Source organism: Ochotona curzoniae, unplaced genomic scaffold (assembly GCF_017591425.1).
Source record: "Ochotona curzoniae isolate NIBS_2020 unplaced genomic scaffold, NIBS_Ocur_1.0 patch167, whole genome shotgun sequence".
Taxonomy (NCBI): Eukaryota; Metazoa; Chordata; class Mammalia; order Lagomorpha; family Ochotonidae; genus Ochotona; species Ochotona curzoniae.
In genome coordinates this window covers 3890-26353 of record NW_024466714.1, presented here as the reverse complement: position 1 = coordinate 26353, position 22464 = coordinate 3890, and the positions used below count along the sequence as shown (strand labels likewise).

The 22464-nt window shown below is 40.5% G+C and overlaps 1 protein-coding gene across 1 annotated transcript in view; it reads right to left on the bottom strand.

Annotated features, from left to right (window-relative positions):
• The window catches only part of LOC121166529 (dnaJ homolog subfamily C member 5B-like), a 40523-nt gene extending 21967 nt beyond the window's left edge, over positions 1-18556 (bottom strand). Inside the window, exons 1-2 of the mRNA XM_040995702.1 lie at positions 18297-18556; positions 8757-8886 (exon numbers count right to left, since the gene is read on the bottom strand). Of these exons, the coding sequence (XP_040851636.1) occupies positions 8757-8875 (119 nt within the window). The 5' untranslated portion in view covers positions 8876-8886; positions 18297-18556. The remainder of the gene's footprint in view (positions 1-8756; positions 8887-18296) is intronic.
• Between the last annotated feature and the right edge of the window lie 3908 nt (positions 18557-22464).

Below are 22464 nucleotides of genomic sequence, written 5' to 3'. Positions count from 1 at the left end.
AGAGGCTTCAGACTCCTGGGTAAGCACCTACTCAGCTCCAGCCGTCGTGGTCATTTGGAAAATGAACCAAAGGATGGAAGATCTCTCTTTCTATGTCTGTCCCTCCTTCTCTATTTGTAACTCTGCCTTTCAAATTCAAATAAATAAATGTCAAAAATATCAAACACATTCAACAGATACAATTTCAGGCACATCGGTAATATTGTCACATAAAAATAAAATCATAACACCTTTTTCATTGCACCTAGTGGAATCTAAATACCACAGAGTCTAAAGACCACCCCAAGTCTCTGTCTCACTTCCCATCCCCCCAAACACACACAGAGTCCTTGGAGAGCTGCCCTACGTTCATGCCCTCGGTGAGTGTGAAGGCTGTCATTCCCCAGGCTTTTCTGGACTCTTTCCTTTACAGCACCCACAACCCATGTACCAAACTTGACTCTGCATTTTACATTTCTCGTTTAATTCCCAGCAACCCTCTGAGGTTGGTACTGTTTCGTTTGTTTTTGCATTTTACTTGTGGAGAACACAATACTGGCAGAAACAGCTTGAACCTAGGTCTTTCCAACTTCAGACCCTACGCTCTCCACTGTAAAACGTGTAGCACACCTCCAACACTCCCTACTCGCCAACCCTGCTTGAGTTTTCTCCCCCAGCACATAACAAAATCTGGAAAACCACATGTTTTAATAATGTATCGTTAAGCTCTCCCTCCCCCTTCCCATGACTTGGAGGATAGGCCTGAGGAAGCCAGTATTTGGTCTGTTTTGCTCACTGTTATTTTCTCAGTACCTGAAAGAGTGCCCAAAACATAGCTGGTGCTCAGCAAACATTTGTCAGCTAATGAGAAAGACTTATGAAGAACACTGATACTGTTAGTGACTCTTAATGTACTGGTGATTGCTGCAAGCTTGGCTCGGTCTTCCTGCCTTACAGTACAATTAGATGTCATGAGGCATGGGTCGAAAAGCTGAATTTGGAGTGAAGGATCTGCATGTGCTAATCAAAATTACAGGAGGGAATCTAATTGCCCACCCAGAGTGCATGCGGTATAGCAGTGAAATGAAAACATATTGACTCCATCTGAGTTACTGAGCAGCACACAGCAAGGTGGCTCACCTTTTTTGTTGGGAATTGAGGATCATTCGGATATATTTGGAAAACTGGTGGCAGCAGCCTTCCAGAATTCTCACAGAGCCAAAGAACCTTCTAGAAAGAAAACCAAAACATTGCTGGGGCAGCCATTGCTGAGTAATCTAAAGAACCATTTGGACACCTGACAGAAGCCTGTATGCGCTGCAACAGTAGTGCCTAGAGCCAAGGACTGTCCTGGAGAGTGACCAGGGGTGTGCCTTATGAGCAAATAGCAAAACAGTAGCAGCAAACTGGGGGACACTTTGCTTGTTGGAAAGTGTTGCCACTCAGAAATGAACTGCGTCTTGGGTCCCAGGAGACTTCCTCAGGTGAGAATTCTGAAAGAATTTGGGAAGGAAAGACTTTGCAAGAACCCCAAGTTCTTGACTCACATGATAGGGGCCAGATGTTGGGGAAATTTAGAGAACAGACATTGAGTCCCTCATTCCAACAGTCAGCCATGTCTCCAGTTATTCAGTTATCCAACCCTTCACCAGTATTTTCTCCTGCTCTCTCTCTCCCTCTCTCCCTCTCCCCCCCCCCCCGTTTATTTTATTTTATGACATAGTTTCATAGGCTCTGGGGTTCCCCCAATCCCTCCTCCTGCCCTCCCCCATGGTGGAATCCTCCACCTAGTTTCCTGCTCTCTTTCTTCACTAGCCTTCTAACTCAAAAATTCCTGGAGGCTGAGCGAAATAATCTGAATTAGGAGGCAGAACAAGACATTGCAGTGTAAAATTAAAGCAAATGTATGAAATATGGTAGGTTCTTGGCCATTATAGGTACAACAGAATTGTAAAATATTAACTCAAATGAATATCTTCTAGTGAACGTGACAGGAGAATAAAGCTTTTAGGCAGTGGGAAGATAAATATATATATATATTTTTTTTTACTCTTCTCATGCAAGCACAGGTAGGATTAAGTGACATCACCCAGCAATGAGAAAATTGTGTAAATGAGCCTTAGGCTTTGAGCTCCTTGGCATGATTGTGCTTCCCAGTGCTAAAGACATATTCATTCATTAGTGAAGATCTTGGATGAGATTTACATCATGAATTTTACTGTGACATGTCATTTTTTATACGAACCACAGTTTCATCTTAGGCTGCATAAATGGTTTTTGAATAGTAGCATCAAATACAAGATAATTTTAGACTTGCAAGGATGAGAGTATATTTGTTCAATCCAGTAGCTCCTGGTACTTTCTCTGTATTGTTTCCACAAAGGGCTCCACATAACTTGAAAAAAAATGATCTCATTTGTCTTTATAACATCTTGGTGAGGCGAGAGCTTCAGTACCTGATGAACTGACACCATAAAACCTTTCTCTCCTGTCAACTTTCCCGGCTGAGTTAACTGGGTGCTCCGATTTATCAGCTGCCTGGTGAAGTATGGTTGAGTTTTAGACAAGGTAGGAAAAGATGCTTTATTCATAGGAAGACTCTACAATAGAGATTTATAAATAGACACAGAAGGAGTGCTAAGACAGATCTTTGAGTCAGCTGTTTATGATAGTTCTCTAAAGGAATAAAGACTTGGAGGTGATTTTTTTCCTTCCCAACTTTTTACTCCCATTAGAGTACATTACCTCTATTCTTTTCCAAAGATGTAGGTCTCACAACATTGCTAAGTGGTAACTGGGAATTGTGATTCTAGACCTCTTATTAGAGTTAGGTACATGTGGATGAACATCTCACTCAATTGGTTCTATCAGATTCTGGCTCAGGGAGTTTGGGATTGGGATATGTAAAAACTGGAAAGTGAAGAGGAACCAGGGTAGAGTTCCCTTCTCTATTACTTCTACCTTTCTTTCTGTTATCTGGAGACTCCTCTAAGAATCTGGTTTAAAATACAGCCTAAATTATTTATCAGCAAGAAACTTGTTAAATAATGAGACATTGGGTCCTACGTCACAGCTTAGCAAGTCAGGCCTTCATCTGTGCTACCAGTGTCCTATAGAATTTGTGTCCTGGCTACTCCACTTCCGATCCAGCTCCCTGCTAGGATGTGGGGAAAACAGCAAAAGATGGCCCAAGTCCTTGGGTGCCTATTGGCTTCTGATGGGCCCACCTATGGCCATTGCAGCCATTTTGAGGAATGAACCAGCAGGTGGAAGATCTCTGACTCCCTGTCTATCCTTCTCTCTGTGTAAATCTGCCTTTCTGATAAAAAATAAATCTTAAAAACCACATGTGACAATAATGCAATGAAATAAACAGTTGTAAAAATAATCTGAGATCTTTTAAGGAACTTATCATTTCTTCAGCATATATATTTTGGAGAAGATATAAACCACACTACATCATGGTTTGTATGAGAAGAGGTATAATAAACACAGCATCTATGTTTGGATCATGTACATACATGCTTGCCCATGATGACATCAGGATTTAGACCTATTTTTTGCTTTCTGCTTGCTTGCTCTGTATCTCACTTCTTTTAGCTTTTGAAGGTTATCTGAAACATTTTTTAGGATTGCATCACAGTTTATTTGTAGTATTTTGGAGTATATTGTTTTGTATGTATATTGTTTTCTTAGTGGTTTGGTAGTGTTGGGGTGGAGGGATGAGAACAAGAGGGACAGACGAGACTTGTCACAACCTGTTGATAGCAGTGAATTATGGAAACCTCACTCCCATTTAATTCCCTTGTCATCCCACTTTTAAGCTACATTGTCTTGAGTATCAGGTGGTATGATAATTTTGGACCAACAGTCATGTATAACTTAGGAAACTCATAAGGGGAAGGACTACTTTTGACATTTATACATATTTCTACTTTTTTTCCCCATTCTTCTTGGCGATTTTATTATTTTGCTCATTGTGTTCTTTCTTTTGCAAAATTTCCTTTAGCCGTTCTTTAAAAAACAGACCTGCTAGCAACAGGTTCTTTTAGATGTACTTTATCTGAGACTATCTTTATTTTCCCTTAATTTTTGAAATACAATTTTATCAGATACAAGATTTGAGGTCGGCAATTCTTGTCTTTCAACGTTTGAAAAATGTTAACAGTTCCTTCTGACCTCTACTGCTTCAGGTAAGAAATATGCTGCCTTTCAACTTGGTGTTCCCCTATAGGCAACATGGAGTTTCTCTCTGGCTGTTTTCAAGATTTTAAATTTGTATTTTGTTTTTAGAAGTTTAATGTGATATGTTATATGTTAAAAGGAATTTCCTCAAGGTTATCCTATTAGGGTCCACAGCGCTTCTTAAATATATAATTTTATATATTTTCCTAATTTTGAGAAAATTCCAACCATTATTTCATTGAATACTCTTGTTTCATAGACGACTCTAATGCTACAAATTTGGGGTAATATTTATTTATTTATTTATTTATTTATTTATTTATTTATTTGAAAAACAGAGAGGAGAGAGAGAGAGATCTTCCATGCACTAATTCACTTTCCAATTGGCCACAACAGTCAGGGCTAGGTCAGGCTGAAGCCATATGCTTCAATGGAGTCTCACACATGGGTGCAGGGCCCAATCAGTTGGGCCATCTTTCATGGCCTTTCCAGGCACATTAGCAGGGAGAGGAATCTGAGGTGATTATTTGGGCCACACCAGTGCCTATTTGGGATACCAGCTCAGTGGGCAATGGCTTTATATGCTATGCTACAGTGCTTCCCCTGGATCACTTATTAATGCTCCATGGCTCCTGAGACCCCATTTTCAAATTTATTTCTATTTTTTAAAATGCGTAAATTATGTTGATCTCTCCCTAACGTCACAGATTCTGTTCTCTGGTATCTACTCTTTTAAGTTCATTGTGTCTTTTTTCATTATGGCTACTTTGGAAATGTGGTCAGGTCATTCTAATTCATTTCCATATGGAAGTCTGATGATTGCCTTTCTTATTCAGACTGGCTCTTCATATGATGAGTGTGCTTGGTTTATCTGGATGATTTGGCTTTTACGTCCCTAGATTCTTGGTTCTATTTGTTTTTATCTTAAGAGTCATCCTGTGTAGGCTTAGCATGCAGGTCTTCACCAACTTTTGTGCATGGTGCCAATGTCAGTTTTTTCAGAACTATTTTAGTGGTTTTGGTGTACTTTTGTTTTGTCTCCTGCCTCCCAGGCTCTCACTGGTCCTTAGGATGGTAGTAAGGCATTTAAAGCAGATCCTTAGGCAGGGCACCTTTACATAGCAGCCAGTTTCCAGTTCATGACACAACCCACTTCCTGAGCTGGGTGCTTGGGGTAGAACTCCCAGGACTCAAGGCCTCTCTCAAGTGGGGTCTCTAGCTGGGAGAGGCAGGGCTCAGGCTGCTGGGAGAGTGCCACTCTCCAGTTGTGCTTAGGCAGACTTTCTCTGGTTTCCTTTGGTTTCTATGGAGACTGTCTAGTGTTGTTGAGCTCCTGATCCAGATGCCATCTATAATGCCAACTTCCCAAAGGGATGTCAGTTCAAATCCTAGCTTGTTCACTTTGGTTCCAGTTCTTTACTAATATACTTGGGAAAGCAGTGAAAGATGACCCAAACACTTGAACCACTGCACCCTTGTTGGAGAACTAAAAGAAGCTCCTGGTTCCTGGAATCTGCCTGGCCCAGCCCTGACTGCTGCAGCCATTTGAGGAGTTCACTAGCAGATAAAAGATTTTTCTCTCTCTGCAATTATGCCTTTCAAATAAATACATCTTAAAAAAGAACAGAAAAAAAAAAAAACCACAGAACTGCTGTTCAATTTGGAAAAAGAATAAAGCTACCTGGAAGCCGTTTGTTGATTGAGTGCTGGAAGAGCACTGACTGAGTTTCCTTTTGCTGAGGGAGAGGGGAAGCCAAAAGATGCCCTGGGCTCTCATCAGTTAGCTTTCCTTTTTCTATGTTTCGGAATTCTCTCATAGTTGTCTGTTGTGTCATTCCTAGAGCTTTAAGTCATGTTCAGCAGGGAAGGATGGTGGAGACCTGTTATGCCGTCTCACTCAACCAGATGCCAGTAGAAGAGAACATCAAGATCTAACCAAAGTGCTTCCTCTGGTGGGATGGGAGTAGGGACTGATCCGGACAGTAAGAGGCAAAAGGAAGACTTTTCGGGGGGAACCATGTCTGCTTGTATGCTCTCATTTTAACCAAACAAAAAATATTATCTATTCCAAAATCAAAATAAATATAAAAGAAAGAAAGAAATCTTTAGCTCAAATTTGCTTTCAAGAACACAAGCAAGGATGCCAAAAAGGTCAAGCAGCAGAGAGGTTCAACAGTTGGTAATTTTGTTAAATTCACTGAGTTTTAACTTCACTATAATGTCACTGCCTTCATCCAGATCCCTGAATATAAATATCATACCCTCAGTGGATTTCCAGCTTGCTCATACATTTTGAATAATTTGCAGAATACAAATGTGTAATTTAGATAGAAACAGATGCTATTGGCAGCATACAAGTACCCTAATCAGCTGAAAAAATAATATTTGTGTGACATTAAAACGAAATTAAGAGCACAACACTGATTACATGAAAAGATTTTATGTTATAATTATTAAAGTTGCAAACAACTCAACATAATTAATGCCTTAATTAAGATATGACCTGAAATTAATAAAGGCACAATTAAAAGTCACAATTGTAAAGTAAAAGAGGTTTAAAACTGACAAGGTGGTTGAAGATGACTTTACCCCCTCTCGGTTTGGGAAGCATTTTTATAGATATTAAGCTTATAATGTAGTTAATTTGATTGCTACTCTAAGCCCCAAGCACAATGACTTGACCTGAAGCTGTAAGAGTCCATTTTCGTTACTTTCAGCCAAAGACTTCCACCTGCAGGCACACTCTATGTAGCTCTATGGTAAAATCAAATAGCAAAGACTTTAGTCTCTCCAGCACCTTAATGAAATGTAAACCAGGAGATGGATATTATCTTTACTCAGACTCCTTCATTTTTGCAGAACTATGTGAATCCAAATGGCTGTTTGCACTGCTGGTGATTTATTCTTCAGCACCTGCTTCTTCAAAGTATTTCAGGTTATAAAGGTACATAAACCTACATTCTGCATCATGTGGGTTCCAAGGCCAAAGACCTTCCCATCAGAAGACAAACATGGAGACTCAAGTAAAGACTGGCTGTGTGATTTAAGGAAAAGAATAAATCTGAAGTGATAGTTCATGCTATTTGCCAACATAAAACCCATTGTATCAAAGATTTTGTAGAAACTTGAAAAATCATGAATGTACTAGAAAAGATGGCAGTTAATATTTTTTTATAACATTGTAACCCAGAAGAATTTTCAAATCATGGCAGGTAAAACAAAAGCCATATGGAAAGTGAACAACATGCTTGCATGCTTGAAATGTTTTAACTGCTATGCATTAAAAAAAAGTTTTTCAAGACCAAATCAGGAACTAACCGATTAAAATCTGAAACTATTTTTTATGTTTTGGTGCATTTTTCCCTATCAAGGCATAGCTTCTTTATCCAATAATAGGGAAATAATTGGAAATGTGTATCATGATTTGAGAACAATAATATTAAGTTTAGGAAAAGAGTTTTTAAAACTTTTTTGTTAAATAATGGTTCATAATGTGGTTAAATAAAATACAACTGGCCATAGGGTAATAGCCATTGAGACATTAGAAGATGTGATAACATCAAATTTTTATAAGGCTTATTTTGAAATGACAGATTTTAAAATCTTATTTAGACAGAAAAAGACTAGAAGGAAGCAAAGTGTCAATGATAATTATTACTAGATATAGAATTATGGATAGGTGTTTTCTTTCTGGTAATTTGTAAGTTTTCTTCAATAAGAAACATTCTGTATTCAATTTTTTATTCCTTGAAACCTTAAATAAAAGGATATTTCAGATATTTCCAAAAAATGGCTATGGGTACCTTGGAACTAGATCAGTTATGAAAGACAAATTTTTTTTTTGTTAAAAATGTATTTATTGGTGCTGGTGCTGAAGCACAGCAGGTAAAACTGCCACTTGCAGTGCCAGCTCCATCAATCAATCAATTTATTTATTTAAATAAGAAACACATATCAGATTAACAGAGAGAAGGAGACAGAGAGAAGGATCCACCATCTGTTAGTTCACACCCCAAATGACCACAATGTCTGGTGCTGAGCCAATCGGAAACCAGGAGCCAAGAGCCAGGAGTTTCATCTGGGTCTCCCAACCTGGGTGCAGGTCCCAAGGCTTTGGCAAATCATCCTCCGCTGCTTTTCCAGGCACAAGCAGTGAGCTGGATGGGAAGTGGAGCAGCCAGAACATGAACCAGCGCCCAGATGGAACGCCCGTACTTGCAAGGAGAGGATTTAGCCATGGCAACAGGCCCAAACTCCCTTATATTTGAAAAAAAGAAAAAGAAATACCCTTCCAGGAGACTGCTATGCCGTATGGGTTGTGGTTGCTTTTCTCTTTCTCTCTCCCCTCAATAAGACCAGCCCTGGAATACAGACTGCTCTTTTGCATGACACACCATCATCAGATAGTTCTTTCATAATCTCAAAGTCATGTGTGTTAATTCCTGTTTATCTCTGTTTATACAACAAGGAACATGGAGTTCAAAATTCAGATAACCTGATGTTGGCTTACATATTTCTCTGGAGTCCCTTGACAATCAGAAAGAGTTACCACTAGCAGCATAAGAAAGGTCATTCTTGAACTCTCACTGTACCTGTAGGTTTTCTTAATTTCTTCATGTGATGCTCCCTTATGCAGACCAAGAATTTCATACAGAGTTTCTCCAGTTGTTGACACAGTCCGCTGCCGCTGGTAAGGTGTATCGCACGCCATTTTGTCAGGCTCTAGAACCAAGGGGGAAAATGCCATGAGGGTTCCATACATCATATCTCAGCCTCTCCAAGGGAGAGACAGGTCCTTGTACAACAACAATTTGCATGCCAATTTCAGAAGACAGGGAGAAGGAATTAAGCAATGCAAAACTGGAGCTTAGAGCCAGCGTGTCAGAATACAGGCAGCCATGCATATACAACACAGTTTTGTCCACACCATTTAACAGAGGCTAACATGGCCTAACTCAGAACAGATGAAACACCATTTTCCCAGATCAGGCAAATGTGGGCCTTTGCTGTGATGGGGCAGACAGAATTTGCATAACCGTTTGGTATTTCTTCCAAATGTAGTTGGCAATGGAAAGGATCACTGTGAAAGGATAAGAGTATTTTTAAAAAGCTATTTAAAAACATCAAGGAAAACAATCCTGATTGTATTCGAGGTCTAGGTTAGAACTTTGCAGCACCAGGAGGATCCTAAAGCACATCCTCTCCCTCCCTGCCAACATCCATGCTCCTGGAGCTTCTGCATCTGAGATGGTTCCTTGCACTGTGTTGGAACCAGGATGAGCTGGTTCCTCGTCCTCTGATGGACCTAGGATAAGCTGAGCTATCCCAGGTCCCAAGGAGCAGCATAATAAAGCCCATCTCAAAAAGACACTTCAGTGATTTAGAAACAATACATATTGTACATCCAAGATTAAGTAAGTTCAAAGGAAGAGGTCACTACTTTTATTCTTTCTCCATACTTCATATCAAAATAGTTTTAAATTTATAAAATCAAAATTGTGGAGTATAAAAAGAGGTTTCATCACCTGCAGTTTCCCCTACTGTTAGCATATTACATTAGTATTTCCATATGTCACAATCTGTAAACCACACCCAGCTCCTCCTATAATGAATATCTCCTCTTAGTGTAACATATTTGTCACAGTTAGTGAACTAGACCCAGCTTTCCCCCTTTTTAAATCCAAACGCCTACTATTTATCCCACTCCTCCCAGCCTGTACTAATCAGCATTCTATGTTCAGAGTGAGTTTTATTTTTAGCCCCCGAACATGAAGGAGAATGAGCTGATATCTTACTGTGGTTTTTAATTTATGGTAAGATATCAGCTCAATCCAGCTAGATCAGCTGCTGTCAACAAGATGAAAGATAACAAGTCCTTGGAAACATGCCGAGGACAAGGGGACCCTTCCATACTATCGGTGGGAATTAAAATTAGTATGGAAGTTCCTCAAAAACTTAAAAATGGAACTCCTTCAAATCCCAGAAGAAATCAGTCTGCTGAAGAGACATGCAAAGCCAGGTTTATTGTAGCACTGTGAACAGTAGGCAAGAGTTGGGAACAACCCGAGTGACCAGTCACGAGGAAGGTATAGAGATGTGGAACACCTACACAGTGGAATACTTTTCAAGTTAGTTCTGATGGAGGTCATCATCAGTTTGCATGTATTAGTTAAAAATCTTTTAAAATATTAAAATATCAACTACTTCACCAACTCCTCTAACTAGAAGTTACAAATACTGTTGTCTCCTGTTTTGGGTCTCCTGAAATAGCAGCTACTGTATGAGTGAATACATGTGAATGGCTGAATACTTGCATGTCAGGGTTTTGGAGACACTCATTTATAGCACAAGGAATCCTTAGTGACAACAAGTGGCAGAAGAAGAGCTGGTATATACATTCTGCGGGCAAAAAGATGCAGTTGAAGTAGATACTGGCTCTGGTTGCTAATGATCATACCAACACCTCAAGGGTGGAGGCCACAGGGTGTTGTTTGATGAATTAGAGACCCTGGGGGTCCCAAAGTGATACAGTGAGAGCTGCTAGTCCTAAGAGGTTTCAGTCAAGTAGAAAAGAGGCAGTTGTTTGTCCTCACAATTAAGAAACCCATTTGCTATGTTGAAGTGCCCAGGTTCAATCCTTGTTCCCAGTTCCTGATTACAGCTTCTTGCCAATTGAATCTTGGTGGGTAGAGATGATGGTCCATGTAGTTGGGTCCCTGTCACCTGTGTGAGAGCCCTGACTTGTGCTCTCAGCTCCTGACTTTGCCTGGCCCACTACCACCTTAGGTGGGCTCTCTATTTCTGTCTCTTTCTCTAAATAAGAAAGAATAGAAAATTTAAAAGAATAACATCAAACATCTCAAAATTTCCAATCCCTTCCCCTTTTTTAAAAAAAATAATGTATTCCTTTCTTTGAAAGGTAGAGTGACAAATGACACAAACACAAGAACAGACACAAAGAAAGACAGAAATATATCTAGTAGGACTCTGCCCAACTGGCCTCAATGGACAGGGCTGCTCTTGGCCCAAAGCAGAAAACCAGAGACCCATACAGGTCTTCTTACAAGAGTGGCAAGGGCCCCAGCCAATTGAATAATTTCCCTTTGCTTTCCTGGGCATGTTAACAGGGAGCTGAATCAGAGAGTAACCAGGACTTGAACTTATGATAGGATGCTGGTGCTACAAAAGGCAGGTTAACCTACCATATCACAAGGCAGCCTTGCCATAGCTTTTAAAAAAAAATTATTTATTTATTTATTTATTTGACAGTCAGAGTTATAGAGAGATGGGGGGAGAGACAGAAAAAGATCTTCCAACTGCTGGTTCACTCTCCAGATTACTGCAATGGCCAGGGCTGGTCAAGGCTGAAATCAAGAGCCAGGAGCTTTATCCAGGTCTCACACAAGGATGCAGAGGCCTAAACAACTGGACCATCATTTGCTACTATTTCCTGGCCATTAGCAGGGAGTTGGCTCAGAAATGGAGCAGCCAGGGCATGAACTGACACCCAAATAGGATACCAATATTGCAGGCAGTGATTTTACCACCAACACCGCAAAACCAGCCCCACCTTCTTCTTAAGTGAAGGAAAGGAAAGCAGCTTTCAAGCAAGTTAGACATCAGGCAAAAATCCTGCAGTTGCCTAGTCTCTGAGGACAGAGCTGACCTAGCTGAGGGTATAACTGCTCAAGGACTCAGGCTTGCACTCATAGTGTGGCTATGCTACACAGTCCAGAAATATTTTCGCATAAAAGTGTGACCCCCTGGAGGTCATGGAGTTCCAATCTAAAATCTGGTTCACACAAAGACAAGTAGAGAACAAAGCCTTATGCTACCCACCACAACACAAACCCAGACAGACATCCATACTGTCGATTGGCTGCTCATTATACTATTGCACTTTTTTCTTGTCGCACAGATTTCTCTGTAGAGTGAGCTAAAATTCAGGCTTGAGTCCATGGCATTCATCCCTGTGTCCCAATCCTGCAGCCAAGCCCTGTCTCCTAGGCGTAGCCTTGCTGACAATTCATAATCGAAGGCAGAATGTCCAGGAGAACTGACATTCTGATTCCTTCCTTCCTGTCCCCTCTGCTCTGCTACTGCCCCCACCTGCCCAGATCTTTAGAGTGCTGCTGTTCCTCCGGCACAGCCACCTGCTGACTCCCAGGAAGGGGGACTAGCACAGGCTTCTGTACCAGTCACACCACAACAATGTGCTGTGCATGAATAGGATTTGCTAGTTCCTGTGAGTGGGATTTCAAGATTTGATTGGATAGGAAGATCTCTGCAGTCATTGATAGCTAAGAGTGCATCAACAAATCCCATTACAAGTGCATATCCAAAGGAAATGAAACTAACTTGTCCAAGAGGTATCTATAACCCTGTGTTCATTGCAGTTCTGTTCGTGATAGATACGGATTCCACCCAGGGTGTCCATCAGTGCATGAATTCATTTATTCCATAGATATTCATTCATGTAATAGTTAAATGAAGGAGCTTCAGAAAATTCATGGAAAATGTTGGGGTGGATTTGCACCAAAATAATCTTACAATTCAATTTTCCACAAACGTAAAAATGTTAATCAATTTTAAAACCTACTTCAAAGGCAGAGAGAGCACAGCCAGTTCTCTCACATGGGTGACAGGGGTTCAAGGTGCAAGCACTTGAGCCATCATTGGTTGCTTACCAGAATACATTAGCAGGAAGCAACCTGAGAAGGGAAGTAACTGGGGCTCGAACTCATGCACTGATATGGAATGTGCATTCCAAGCAGTGACTTAACCCACTGCCCTGTGAGGCCCACTTGTCCACAAACATTTGAAGTACTCTCACACAATTATCAAAACAGCAGGCTGCATGCCACAAATATATATATATAGCTCATTTAGGTAATAAATGAATAAATGTATCAAGCTAATGTTTCAAATCCTAGGACTACAGAATATAGAGTTAGAGGCCAGTGAGGCCAACTAAACAAATGTCTTTTTGAGAATTCTGGCCAGAGATCAACATAGTAGATAGTTTTCCTATTAGCTGATTAGCTGCCACTTTTCTAGAAATTACCTGTGCTTCACAGCAACTTATGTTTTTCCTAAGATTTGCAGCAGGCTCACATTATCTCAGTTGAGTAGGACAGGAATGGGTACATGACCTACACCAGATCAGTTTAAATCCTTTCCTAGGACTTTTTAATATGGAGCCTATAAAATATAAAATTGTGTCAATGTTGGGAAAGAATACCTTGGGAAAATATCAGTGGTATAACAAGACCCTTCAAACCAAAAAGCTCAGATGTATTATTTGAACGCTGATAGTACAGATGAGAAACGCAGTTATAAATCCATGGGGGAAAATGTGGGAAAAATTATTCAAGCAAATTAAGAAGAAATGTAAGTTTAGCAAATAGTCAATTTTGTTTTATCAATTTTTCTATCTAATTAGCATTGAAATAGGCAATTGTAACTGGTATCCACCATCCATCTCATGAATGAGAGAGATGTCACGGCTTCTATGAGTCAACAACCAACCATCCAATGCGAACAAACCACAGGCATGCATCATTTCCACAGCTGTGAGCATCCTGCTGCATGACCATCTTTGATTTCTTTCCACTTGGATCTTGCTCTTACTAATACAGGATACCGAAGGTGAGCTGCTACACAGAGAATAACAACAAAGGGAAGTCAACGATTTATTCAAACCCAGGCTGAAGACTGTTGGAGGATACAAAAGTGGAAGCTGATAATCCAGCTGGTGCTTAAGCACAGAGAAGAGGAAAGGATAGAGGTCAAGCAGGACCTTGATGGCACACTGTAGGGAAGGATGGCACCCAGGCTGGACTAGGCCACCATTTTTCTGCTGAGAAAGGGGAGGAAGATGATGCAGAAGAGCCGTCAGTGAACGCTGCAGCCTGCCTACCTCCAGTCTCTTAGGAGAACATCCACTGTGGAAGCCCCGAGTCATTCCTGAAAGCATTTGTTATGTTCTCTGGGAATGTTCCCAAGTATTTGAGGTCACTAGGAGCTCTTGAATGTCAATATAGGAAAGAGGTGCGACCAGCAAGAGGCAGGAAGGGCAAGAGCAGGCTGCAGGGAGGGACTTCGAGTTGTTTTGCATAAACCTTAGATCAGAATAAGAAAATACCAATAATTCAAATAAAACATAGGGGGTGGAGAAAATGCTAATTGAGACAATGAGGACAAAGGGTGGCCTCCAAGGTCTTCTCTGCATGTCTCTTGGGGCCTGCCCCTCTGCGGGAGGCCTTGGCTCAGGCTGCAGCCCTGTGTGTGTGCATATGGGATCCACCAGCACCGTAGCATGAATAGCAATGAGGCCACATTTATCTCCACAGCTCAGGAGGCTAGAAATTATTATTATAATGGTCACCCAGACATTGCTCACTTATATGTCTCTCTCCATTAACATGCTCTGAACTTCTTAAGGGCTGCACCCTATTTTGTGTTAATCTCTATAATCCCAGGAGCATAGGCAAGGGTTCATAAAAGTCTTAATATCTGTTACATTGCACAGAAAGGAAGGGGAACAGGAAATTAACATTTACTGAGCACCCTCCACGTGCCAGAAAGATAACTTTCAAAGTGTCACATGACTTAATCCTGTGAGCCAGTACTTGGTGGGGGGATCAGAGAGGGACCCCTAAGAATTCAGGCATTGAGAAAACCAACACCATTTTTGGAGAAATAAACCCGGAGGTTGGTGGCTATGGCTAAATGAAGAGCTATTTTATCTTAAAGTCATCTGAAAGTATAATGGTTTCTAGGCCTGAAAAATCTGATAGAACCATTGATTTGATTTTTCTTTATTATTATTATTATTTTTAGGATTTATTTATTTGACAGGCAGAACAACACAGAGACTGGGAGAGGTTGGGGGAGAGATCTTCCACGCACTGATTCACTTCCTAAATGGCTGCAATGGCCAGGGCTAATCAAGGTGGAAACTAGAGAGCCTGAAACTCCTTCTGGGTCTCCCATGTGGGTGACAAGAGCCCCACAAAAACACTTGGGCCAGGGCCCAGCAGTAGCCTAATGGATAAGATCCTCACTTTGCATGCATCAGGATCCCATATGGACACTGGTTCTAATCCCGGCGGCCCTGCTTCCCTTCCAGCTCCCTTGCTGTGGCCTGGAAAAGCAGTTGAGGACAGCCCAAAGCCTTGGGACCATGCACCTGCATGGGAGGCCCGGAAGAAGCTTCTGGTTCCTGGCTTCAGATTGGTTCAGCTCCAGCCGTTGCGACCATTTGGAGAATGAATCAACAGAAGATCTTCCTCCTTTTGTCTCTTCTCCTCTCTGTATATCTACCTTTCCAATAAAAATAAATAAAATTAAAAAAAAAATGCTATGGCCATCTTCTGCTGCTTTCCCCAGCACATTAACAAGGAACTTGATCAGAAGTGGAGTACATGAGATGTTACTGTGCAGGTAGTAGTTTAACCTATTTTGCCATAAAGATGGCCCCACCAAGTTATTCTTACACCAGTTGATGGGAAAAATAATCAGACATGGATGTGAAGATAAAAAAACACAGAGGTAAATGCTGACTTACCCAGCCAGGCACTACTGAGGGGAAAGAGTCAAATGATTCAAGTCTATTTTGGCCAGGTGATTGGTTCCTGTTGAGAGAAATCCACCTAACAATTTCAGCCCAATGATGTTAAATGTTTATTTGACTCATCTAACTCCATGCTCATCATGCCACCTTCTGATTGTTATTTGACAATTTACATAGGTCTGCCATGAGAAAGAAAACATACTTGTCACATGGTGGATTGAGCTCTTTGCACTGGCCCATAATTATGACAATTACATATGATAGCAGATGAGCACTTTGACATTCTGATGACTTGTCTTTCCTCGAAATTTGCCCATGAGGTTGACACAGACTGGTCATGTTGACACAAGTAACTTCATTCCAGGAGAGCCATTTATTTCATTTGATAAAATAACTAACAGCCCTCCAGGGACTTCACAGCTCAAGGGAGCCTGGCGTTTAGCAATGGCCATGTTCTCTTGGATCTGCCCAAATCAAGCACTCGAGCACACAGTGCTGTCAGATAGCCCTTTACTGTACTGACCGTGAGATGTTCGTGAGACGATGTCCAATGCCACCTTCTAAAGTTTCTTAGAACTGGCTGGTAGCCATCAAGTGGGAAGAAGCATACCCATTGGCTAGACGAGAAAATTGAGTCTAATGCTTACAACATAGATGAATCCTGAATTCAGATATACTAGATTTTAAAGTCCATGTTCCTGCTAATGTGTCACGTCAAACAATACTTAATATTCATATTTACAATTTAAAAATAATTTTCACAACCACTGTTTCATTTAATTCTCACAGGAACTCTGAGTAGTGGTAACGCTAAACCAATGTGGCCTTACACTGTGTCTGGTCCCAGGCTGTGAGGGATCCTCATGAATTGGGCTCAGTCAAGTGTGACCCCCGAGCCAGTGAGCAATGCTGGAGACAGCTTGCCAAGGGTCCTTATCTGGAGCACCAGTGCGAACACAGGCTCCAGCAACAGACTCTCCTTGCCCCAGACCATTCCTCCCCACAGCCTTCTTTCCAATGGAAACCAGGGCGGGCCGATTCCATTTCTCAGGCAGTTCTATCCATAGGAATGCACATCAGTAGAGGCACAGTAACTAACTTTTCCTTTGGTTCGTGTATGCTTTAAAGTCATTGCGTCAGTTACAAATTTAGTCACATTCTGATCTACTCCTGCTGAATAAAATCTAGCAGCTGATTGTTGTTTTATGGTGTGGAGAGACTAATTAGAATGGATGGTATTTATAGAGAGTTTGTTGTCTGCTTTATCTTTTTTTGCTTTCATTTAGAAGATTTCTTGTTACACAGATAACATCTGTCAGCTAAGGGATTTATTAAAAAACAGTTGCATTATATTGGAACACAAGAAAAATAGTGGATCAATAGTTGATTAAGGTGTTTAGTAATTGTCCGACTTATCATCAAAACACAAGGAATCAAAAAGACAAGGTTGCGTTGTGCATAGAGCAGCAAAACAACATGAGGGTTCTTCAACAAGTTCATGAGAAAATGCATATTATTATAAAACTGTGGAAGTTTTTGCACTGTATAGTTTCATTTTCCAAAAAGCTTTTGAAATATTGTCATAATTTTGTGTCTTTTATAGAGCTAGAATTCGGACTCTTCATTGATTTACGTAACATTTAATTTCAGATTAATACACAGAAATCCTTAATGTGCGACAGCAAGAGTATAATCATCCCTGAGGATATGCAAACTATACGGTAGTAGCCAAAATGTCCTCTAAAAGCTCTTCCTAAATAGCTTTAACTAACTGGATAAGACATATACAATTTTTATGAATTATTTTTCTGTAGCCTTTTGAATTCTAATGCTCTTAAAATTTAAATCTTTATTATTTATCCATAATTTCTTATCTATGCATCATTCAACTGGGCGTGAAGCAGAATCAAGTCATGCAAAATAATTTCATGTTTATTATCTATACATGATACTTAATTTGTGAAACTTAAAATGACTTTCTAGTTGTATTATAATGCCAAGAATAGTCTAATTGTAGTGACGAATGTAAAAGCCCTGCCAGCCACATACTACTCATCTGTTTCATTTAACTAAAAGAAGATACAGTTCTCCAATGAAAATGGGACATTGACTTAAAATTAAGAGAACAAAAAAAGTTTTAATTTCATGGGTCTCAGAAGGACTCGTCTACATTTTCATGCTAAAATGAAATTTTCCTTTCTGTATTTGTTATGTAAGCTTTGAAAGATGAAAAAAAATAAACTATACCTTTCTGGGCCAGATCGTTTCACAAGTAAGAAAATGAATATATAAGTAAGGGAGGTTTGATAATTAAACACAGCAAAATACTTTCAGTGGCTTCACTGGGGAAACCAAATACAATCTACCATTTTGTTACTTCTATGATTTTTCCAGAGAAATCTATTTATTGGAGCAAACCCACATAATCCAAATAATGTATAGCTTAATGCTAAACACATCCCAAATGCCAATCCTGCGTTTAAGAATGATGGTTCCCCCCAGCATAATTATGTGTTTGCGATTTGAAAACAGATGTTTCTTACGCACCAGTACTTACATAGTCAGCAATCTGAAGATGGAGCAACTCAGAAATATGACCAGTCACTTAGAGCACCTGTTCCGATAACTCCGATTCTGTGTTTTCAAACAGGAACAACCTGCTGTTTTCAACTGGTCTGGAAATAGACGCGCAAAGAAATAAAAGAAGGCAACCATGAAAAGAGCTATTCCATACTTATTCCCCCGTTTCAAAGCCAACTGCTGCTACTTCCCATGTTCCTACGCAGAGCTGAGTGGGTCATCGGAGTCAGGTTACTCTTCGTTTGTTACTCTATCAGCCAATTGGTTATTCCCCTGGAAAACGTAACGAGAGAATAAAACATGCATGACCATAAAGTGTGCAATTACAAGGTATCCAGTGATAACAAAATATAGATCGCATCCATCCCTGGGCCCTCGTCAGCTGCTGTGTGGCTCAGCTAAACAGTACTACGGAGTGGGCTCCACTGTTTCCACCAACACTTAAGACTGAGAAAATACGACTAAGGAGTGGGTGTTTGACCTAGCAGTTATGATGCTCATAGCTCTTATCAGAATGCCTGGGTTGGGGTCAGAAATCCAACTCCTGAGCCCTGTTTCCCATTAATGCAAACCAAGGTAGCCAGAGATGATGGCTCGAGTGATGGGATTCTCACTGCTCATTTGGGAAACCTGGACTGAGTCTCTGATACCAGCTTTGGTCTCTGCCCAGGGACCAATAAGGGCATTTGGGGCATGAACTGGTAGATGGGAACTCACTCTCTGTGTTACTATGTCTGTCTTTCTCTGCCTTTCAAATAAATAGAAATAAAAAAAGAACTGATACTCAAAAGGTTCATCAAAAGATGTTCATTTTGAAATAAAAAAAATTGAAACTCACATTTAATTTAAAAAATATGCATCTTGCATGAATTTTTGAAGTGCCTTCTTATGCTAATCCCCTGACATGCAAAGTGAGTTCTTTCAGATTTTGTTTCCTTTTTGATCCCAGACAAGTGCTTATCAATCAATTTAAAATTACTGGAAAGATTATGCAACATTAGTAAGGGTGAATGGTTAATTGCTCATTGTGTCAACTCAACTGTTTTTATAATTGCACATTTTACCCTAATCTTAGTTAAGAAGCAGTGAATCACAATTGTGGGCATAAGAATTAAGGGCTCGCTTATGAAAACGATGTTCAAACTCACACGTACAATAAAAAAATCACAAATGCCAACAAGTCCCGTGATTTTGAGTAAGAGAGTCTGTATGCCGGGGATTGCTTGTGGCATAATGTTTAAGATGCGTGCACCTCACATCAGAGTGGCTTTGTTGAAATCGGGACTCCTCTAATTCCTGCTTTCTGCTCATGTGCACACTGGAAGGCAACCAATGATGTCCCAGAAATCTGGGTTTCTACCAGCCACATCAGAGACCCAGACTAACTTCTCATCTTTCAACTTCGATAGCAGTCCCTTGCAGGTATTTGGGTAGTGAACCTGTGGGTGGAAGCCTTCTCTCTGTCTCAAATCAATCAATCAATATCCCTGGAAAATGGTGAAAGTTGTAAATCAGCCACATGCAATGGGGTTTGGCACGGTGAGGGTATGTCTCTCCAGGCTGAAGGTGGAGTTTGTGTGTTGCTTACTCAGTGTGAGAGTAAAACCGTGGGTAATTAATTGTGTGAATATTTTAAAGCACTTCGCCTCTAGAGGGCATTGTTTTTTTTACATATACAGAAATAAAAACCTGTTTCTCATAGATTTTGATGTCCAACCAGAGTTTAGAAAATGGCCTATCAAAATGGAAAGAAATTCTGAAAGTGGGGGGGAACCCACTAAGACTTAGAACAAAATATCCAAGATCCAGCATCATGTCAGCTTCAGGAAAGTTTTCTTCTGGGAAATGAAATAACTGCTGTGCTAATATGGTGAGTTTACTTTTTAAAAATTAATTTGTTTCGATTAAGTTTAATAAATATTTTAAGTCCATTATTTTGTACAAACATTCTCTCCTTAATCTGCCATTTTCTGGGGGAGGGGGAATTACAGAAACCATTCACTGAAATCAAAGCTCTGGGATGAAATTGTGCTTTTCAGAAAGAAAAGCAGAGCTTCTTAGTCATCTGTGCTTTCACCACTTGATCATAGATTGGATCCAGCCACTGGATTAAGTAAAGGTCAGTAAAGGTCCATACGGGCCCAGGGTTTGTGGGTTGCAAAGCTACAGTCTTCCAAGAAAGACATCCAAGAGTCAGCCAGTGGCCACTCAGTTAAGCACAGTGAGAATTACAAGGCTTGAAGATCGTTGAATCAGTGAGCAAAGGAAGATAACAGAAAGCTTCCCTGACCACTCAGCAGAGATGCACAAAGGGCTAAAAGGAGCTTGCAGGAGCAGACAGAGCGCTTCAGTTTATGGAAAAATGAAATCATCAAGTTCATTTTAGTGCCAAAAATATCATTCATAATACATGGAAAATGTGTATTAGGAAAAACTATGCATGGCTTTCAAAATTGTTTTTGCGCCAGAATAAACAGACTTTGAATTCATCACATTTGTACATCTAGTTGAAGGGGCAGTTTGGCTCTGCTGCTTACCTGGGCCCTTGCCCACGTCATGCTCTGCGCGGCCTTGCAGCTCCACACCTTCCTCTCTCCAGCTGCAGACCCTTGACCTTGAGTCCCCAGGTTACAAAACCTTTATAATGCATGGATTTGCCAGTGTGTGATAGCTAGTTACTGCGTTCAAAACCATACAAAGACAGATGTCATATTGTACCTGCACGCACATGACTTCTGGTAGAACATCAAAAGTTACACTCAGAGACCAATGGCACTCTGTACCACTTAACCAGGTGAAGGTTTCTCTAAGGGGTGAATTTCAAATGATGTTTGCAAAAGTAAATAATTCTTGCTGAGCATATAAATAATTTTTTGTTGTAAAGATCACTAAGTATATTGTAAAGATGTTACCAAGCGAATCATTCATTTTTTCAAGAGAACTTAGATCTTCCAAGACTGCACCAAAAAGCCCTTTCCAGGAAGTAGAAATAGCAAAGAGAACTGTGTTGGTGGAAGGTGTATGATACATGCTGATTTTCCGTGTATGTACAATTTATAAAATCCTGTAGGAACCAATTAAACCTCTCTCAATTATTAGGGTCTTGTTTATTTTAAGAAATGGCTAATATGTTAGCATAGAGTCTGCAGCAGGCACCAGATAAATTATTTGAAATTCAACAACCAAAACAATTAGATATGCAAGCATTAGAATATGTATGTGTATGCATGGATTTCCAAAACGTTTGCACCAAAATAAACATATTTTCCATGAACTTTTTTTTTAAAGATTAATTTATTTATTGGAAAGTCAGATATACAGAGAGGAGGAGAGACAGAGAGGAAGATCTTCCGTCTGATGATTTACTCCCCAAGTGAGCCGCAACCGCTGATGTTATGCCGGTCCAAAACCAGGATCCAGGAACTTCCTCCAGGTCTCCCACATGGGTGCAGGGTCCCAAGGCTTTGGGCCGTCCTCGACTGCTTTCCCAGGCCACAAACAGAGAGCTGGATGGAAAGTGGAACTGCTGGGATTAGAACCGGCGGCCATATGAGATCCCAGTGCGTTCAAGGTGAGGACTTTAGCTGCTAGGCCACACCATCGGGCCCATATTTTCCATGAACTTTTACAGGCACCCTCACAGTCTTCCATGTGAACATCTCAGAGCAAGTTCAAACACTGCTCATTTTGAACATGCAATATGCAAGGACATCTGATACCAGTCATGAATCTTAATCCAAAGGCCACTCAACGTGATAAAAACATTGTAACTGTCATCATTGCTATTGCTTTTTATCACCTCTGTACACTATCTCATTATTATTATATATGGAATTCACGTCATCACTTTCAAAGAGAGACATCATTAAATCAAGATGCACTGTTTTGAATGTTCACTAGCATTTGACTGGCTGGTTAAGTTCACAGTCAGGGCCCCTGTGTCTCATACAGAATTGTTCCTGATTCTGGAGACTTGCTGTTGCAGGTCTTGAGAAGCAGCAGTGATGGCTCAAAGGGACGAGTTCCTGTCACTCATGGGGGACTGAGTTCCTGTTCACATAGAGTGAATTCCAGGCTCCCAGCTTGCGCATTGGCCCAAATTTGGCCATCTTGGGCATTTCAACCAGTGGGTGAGGCTCTTTCTA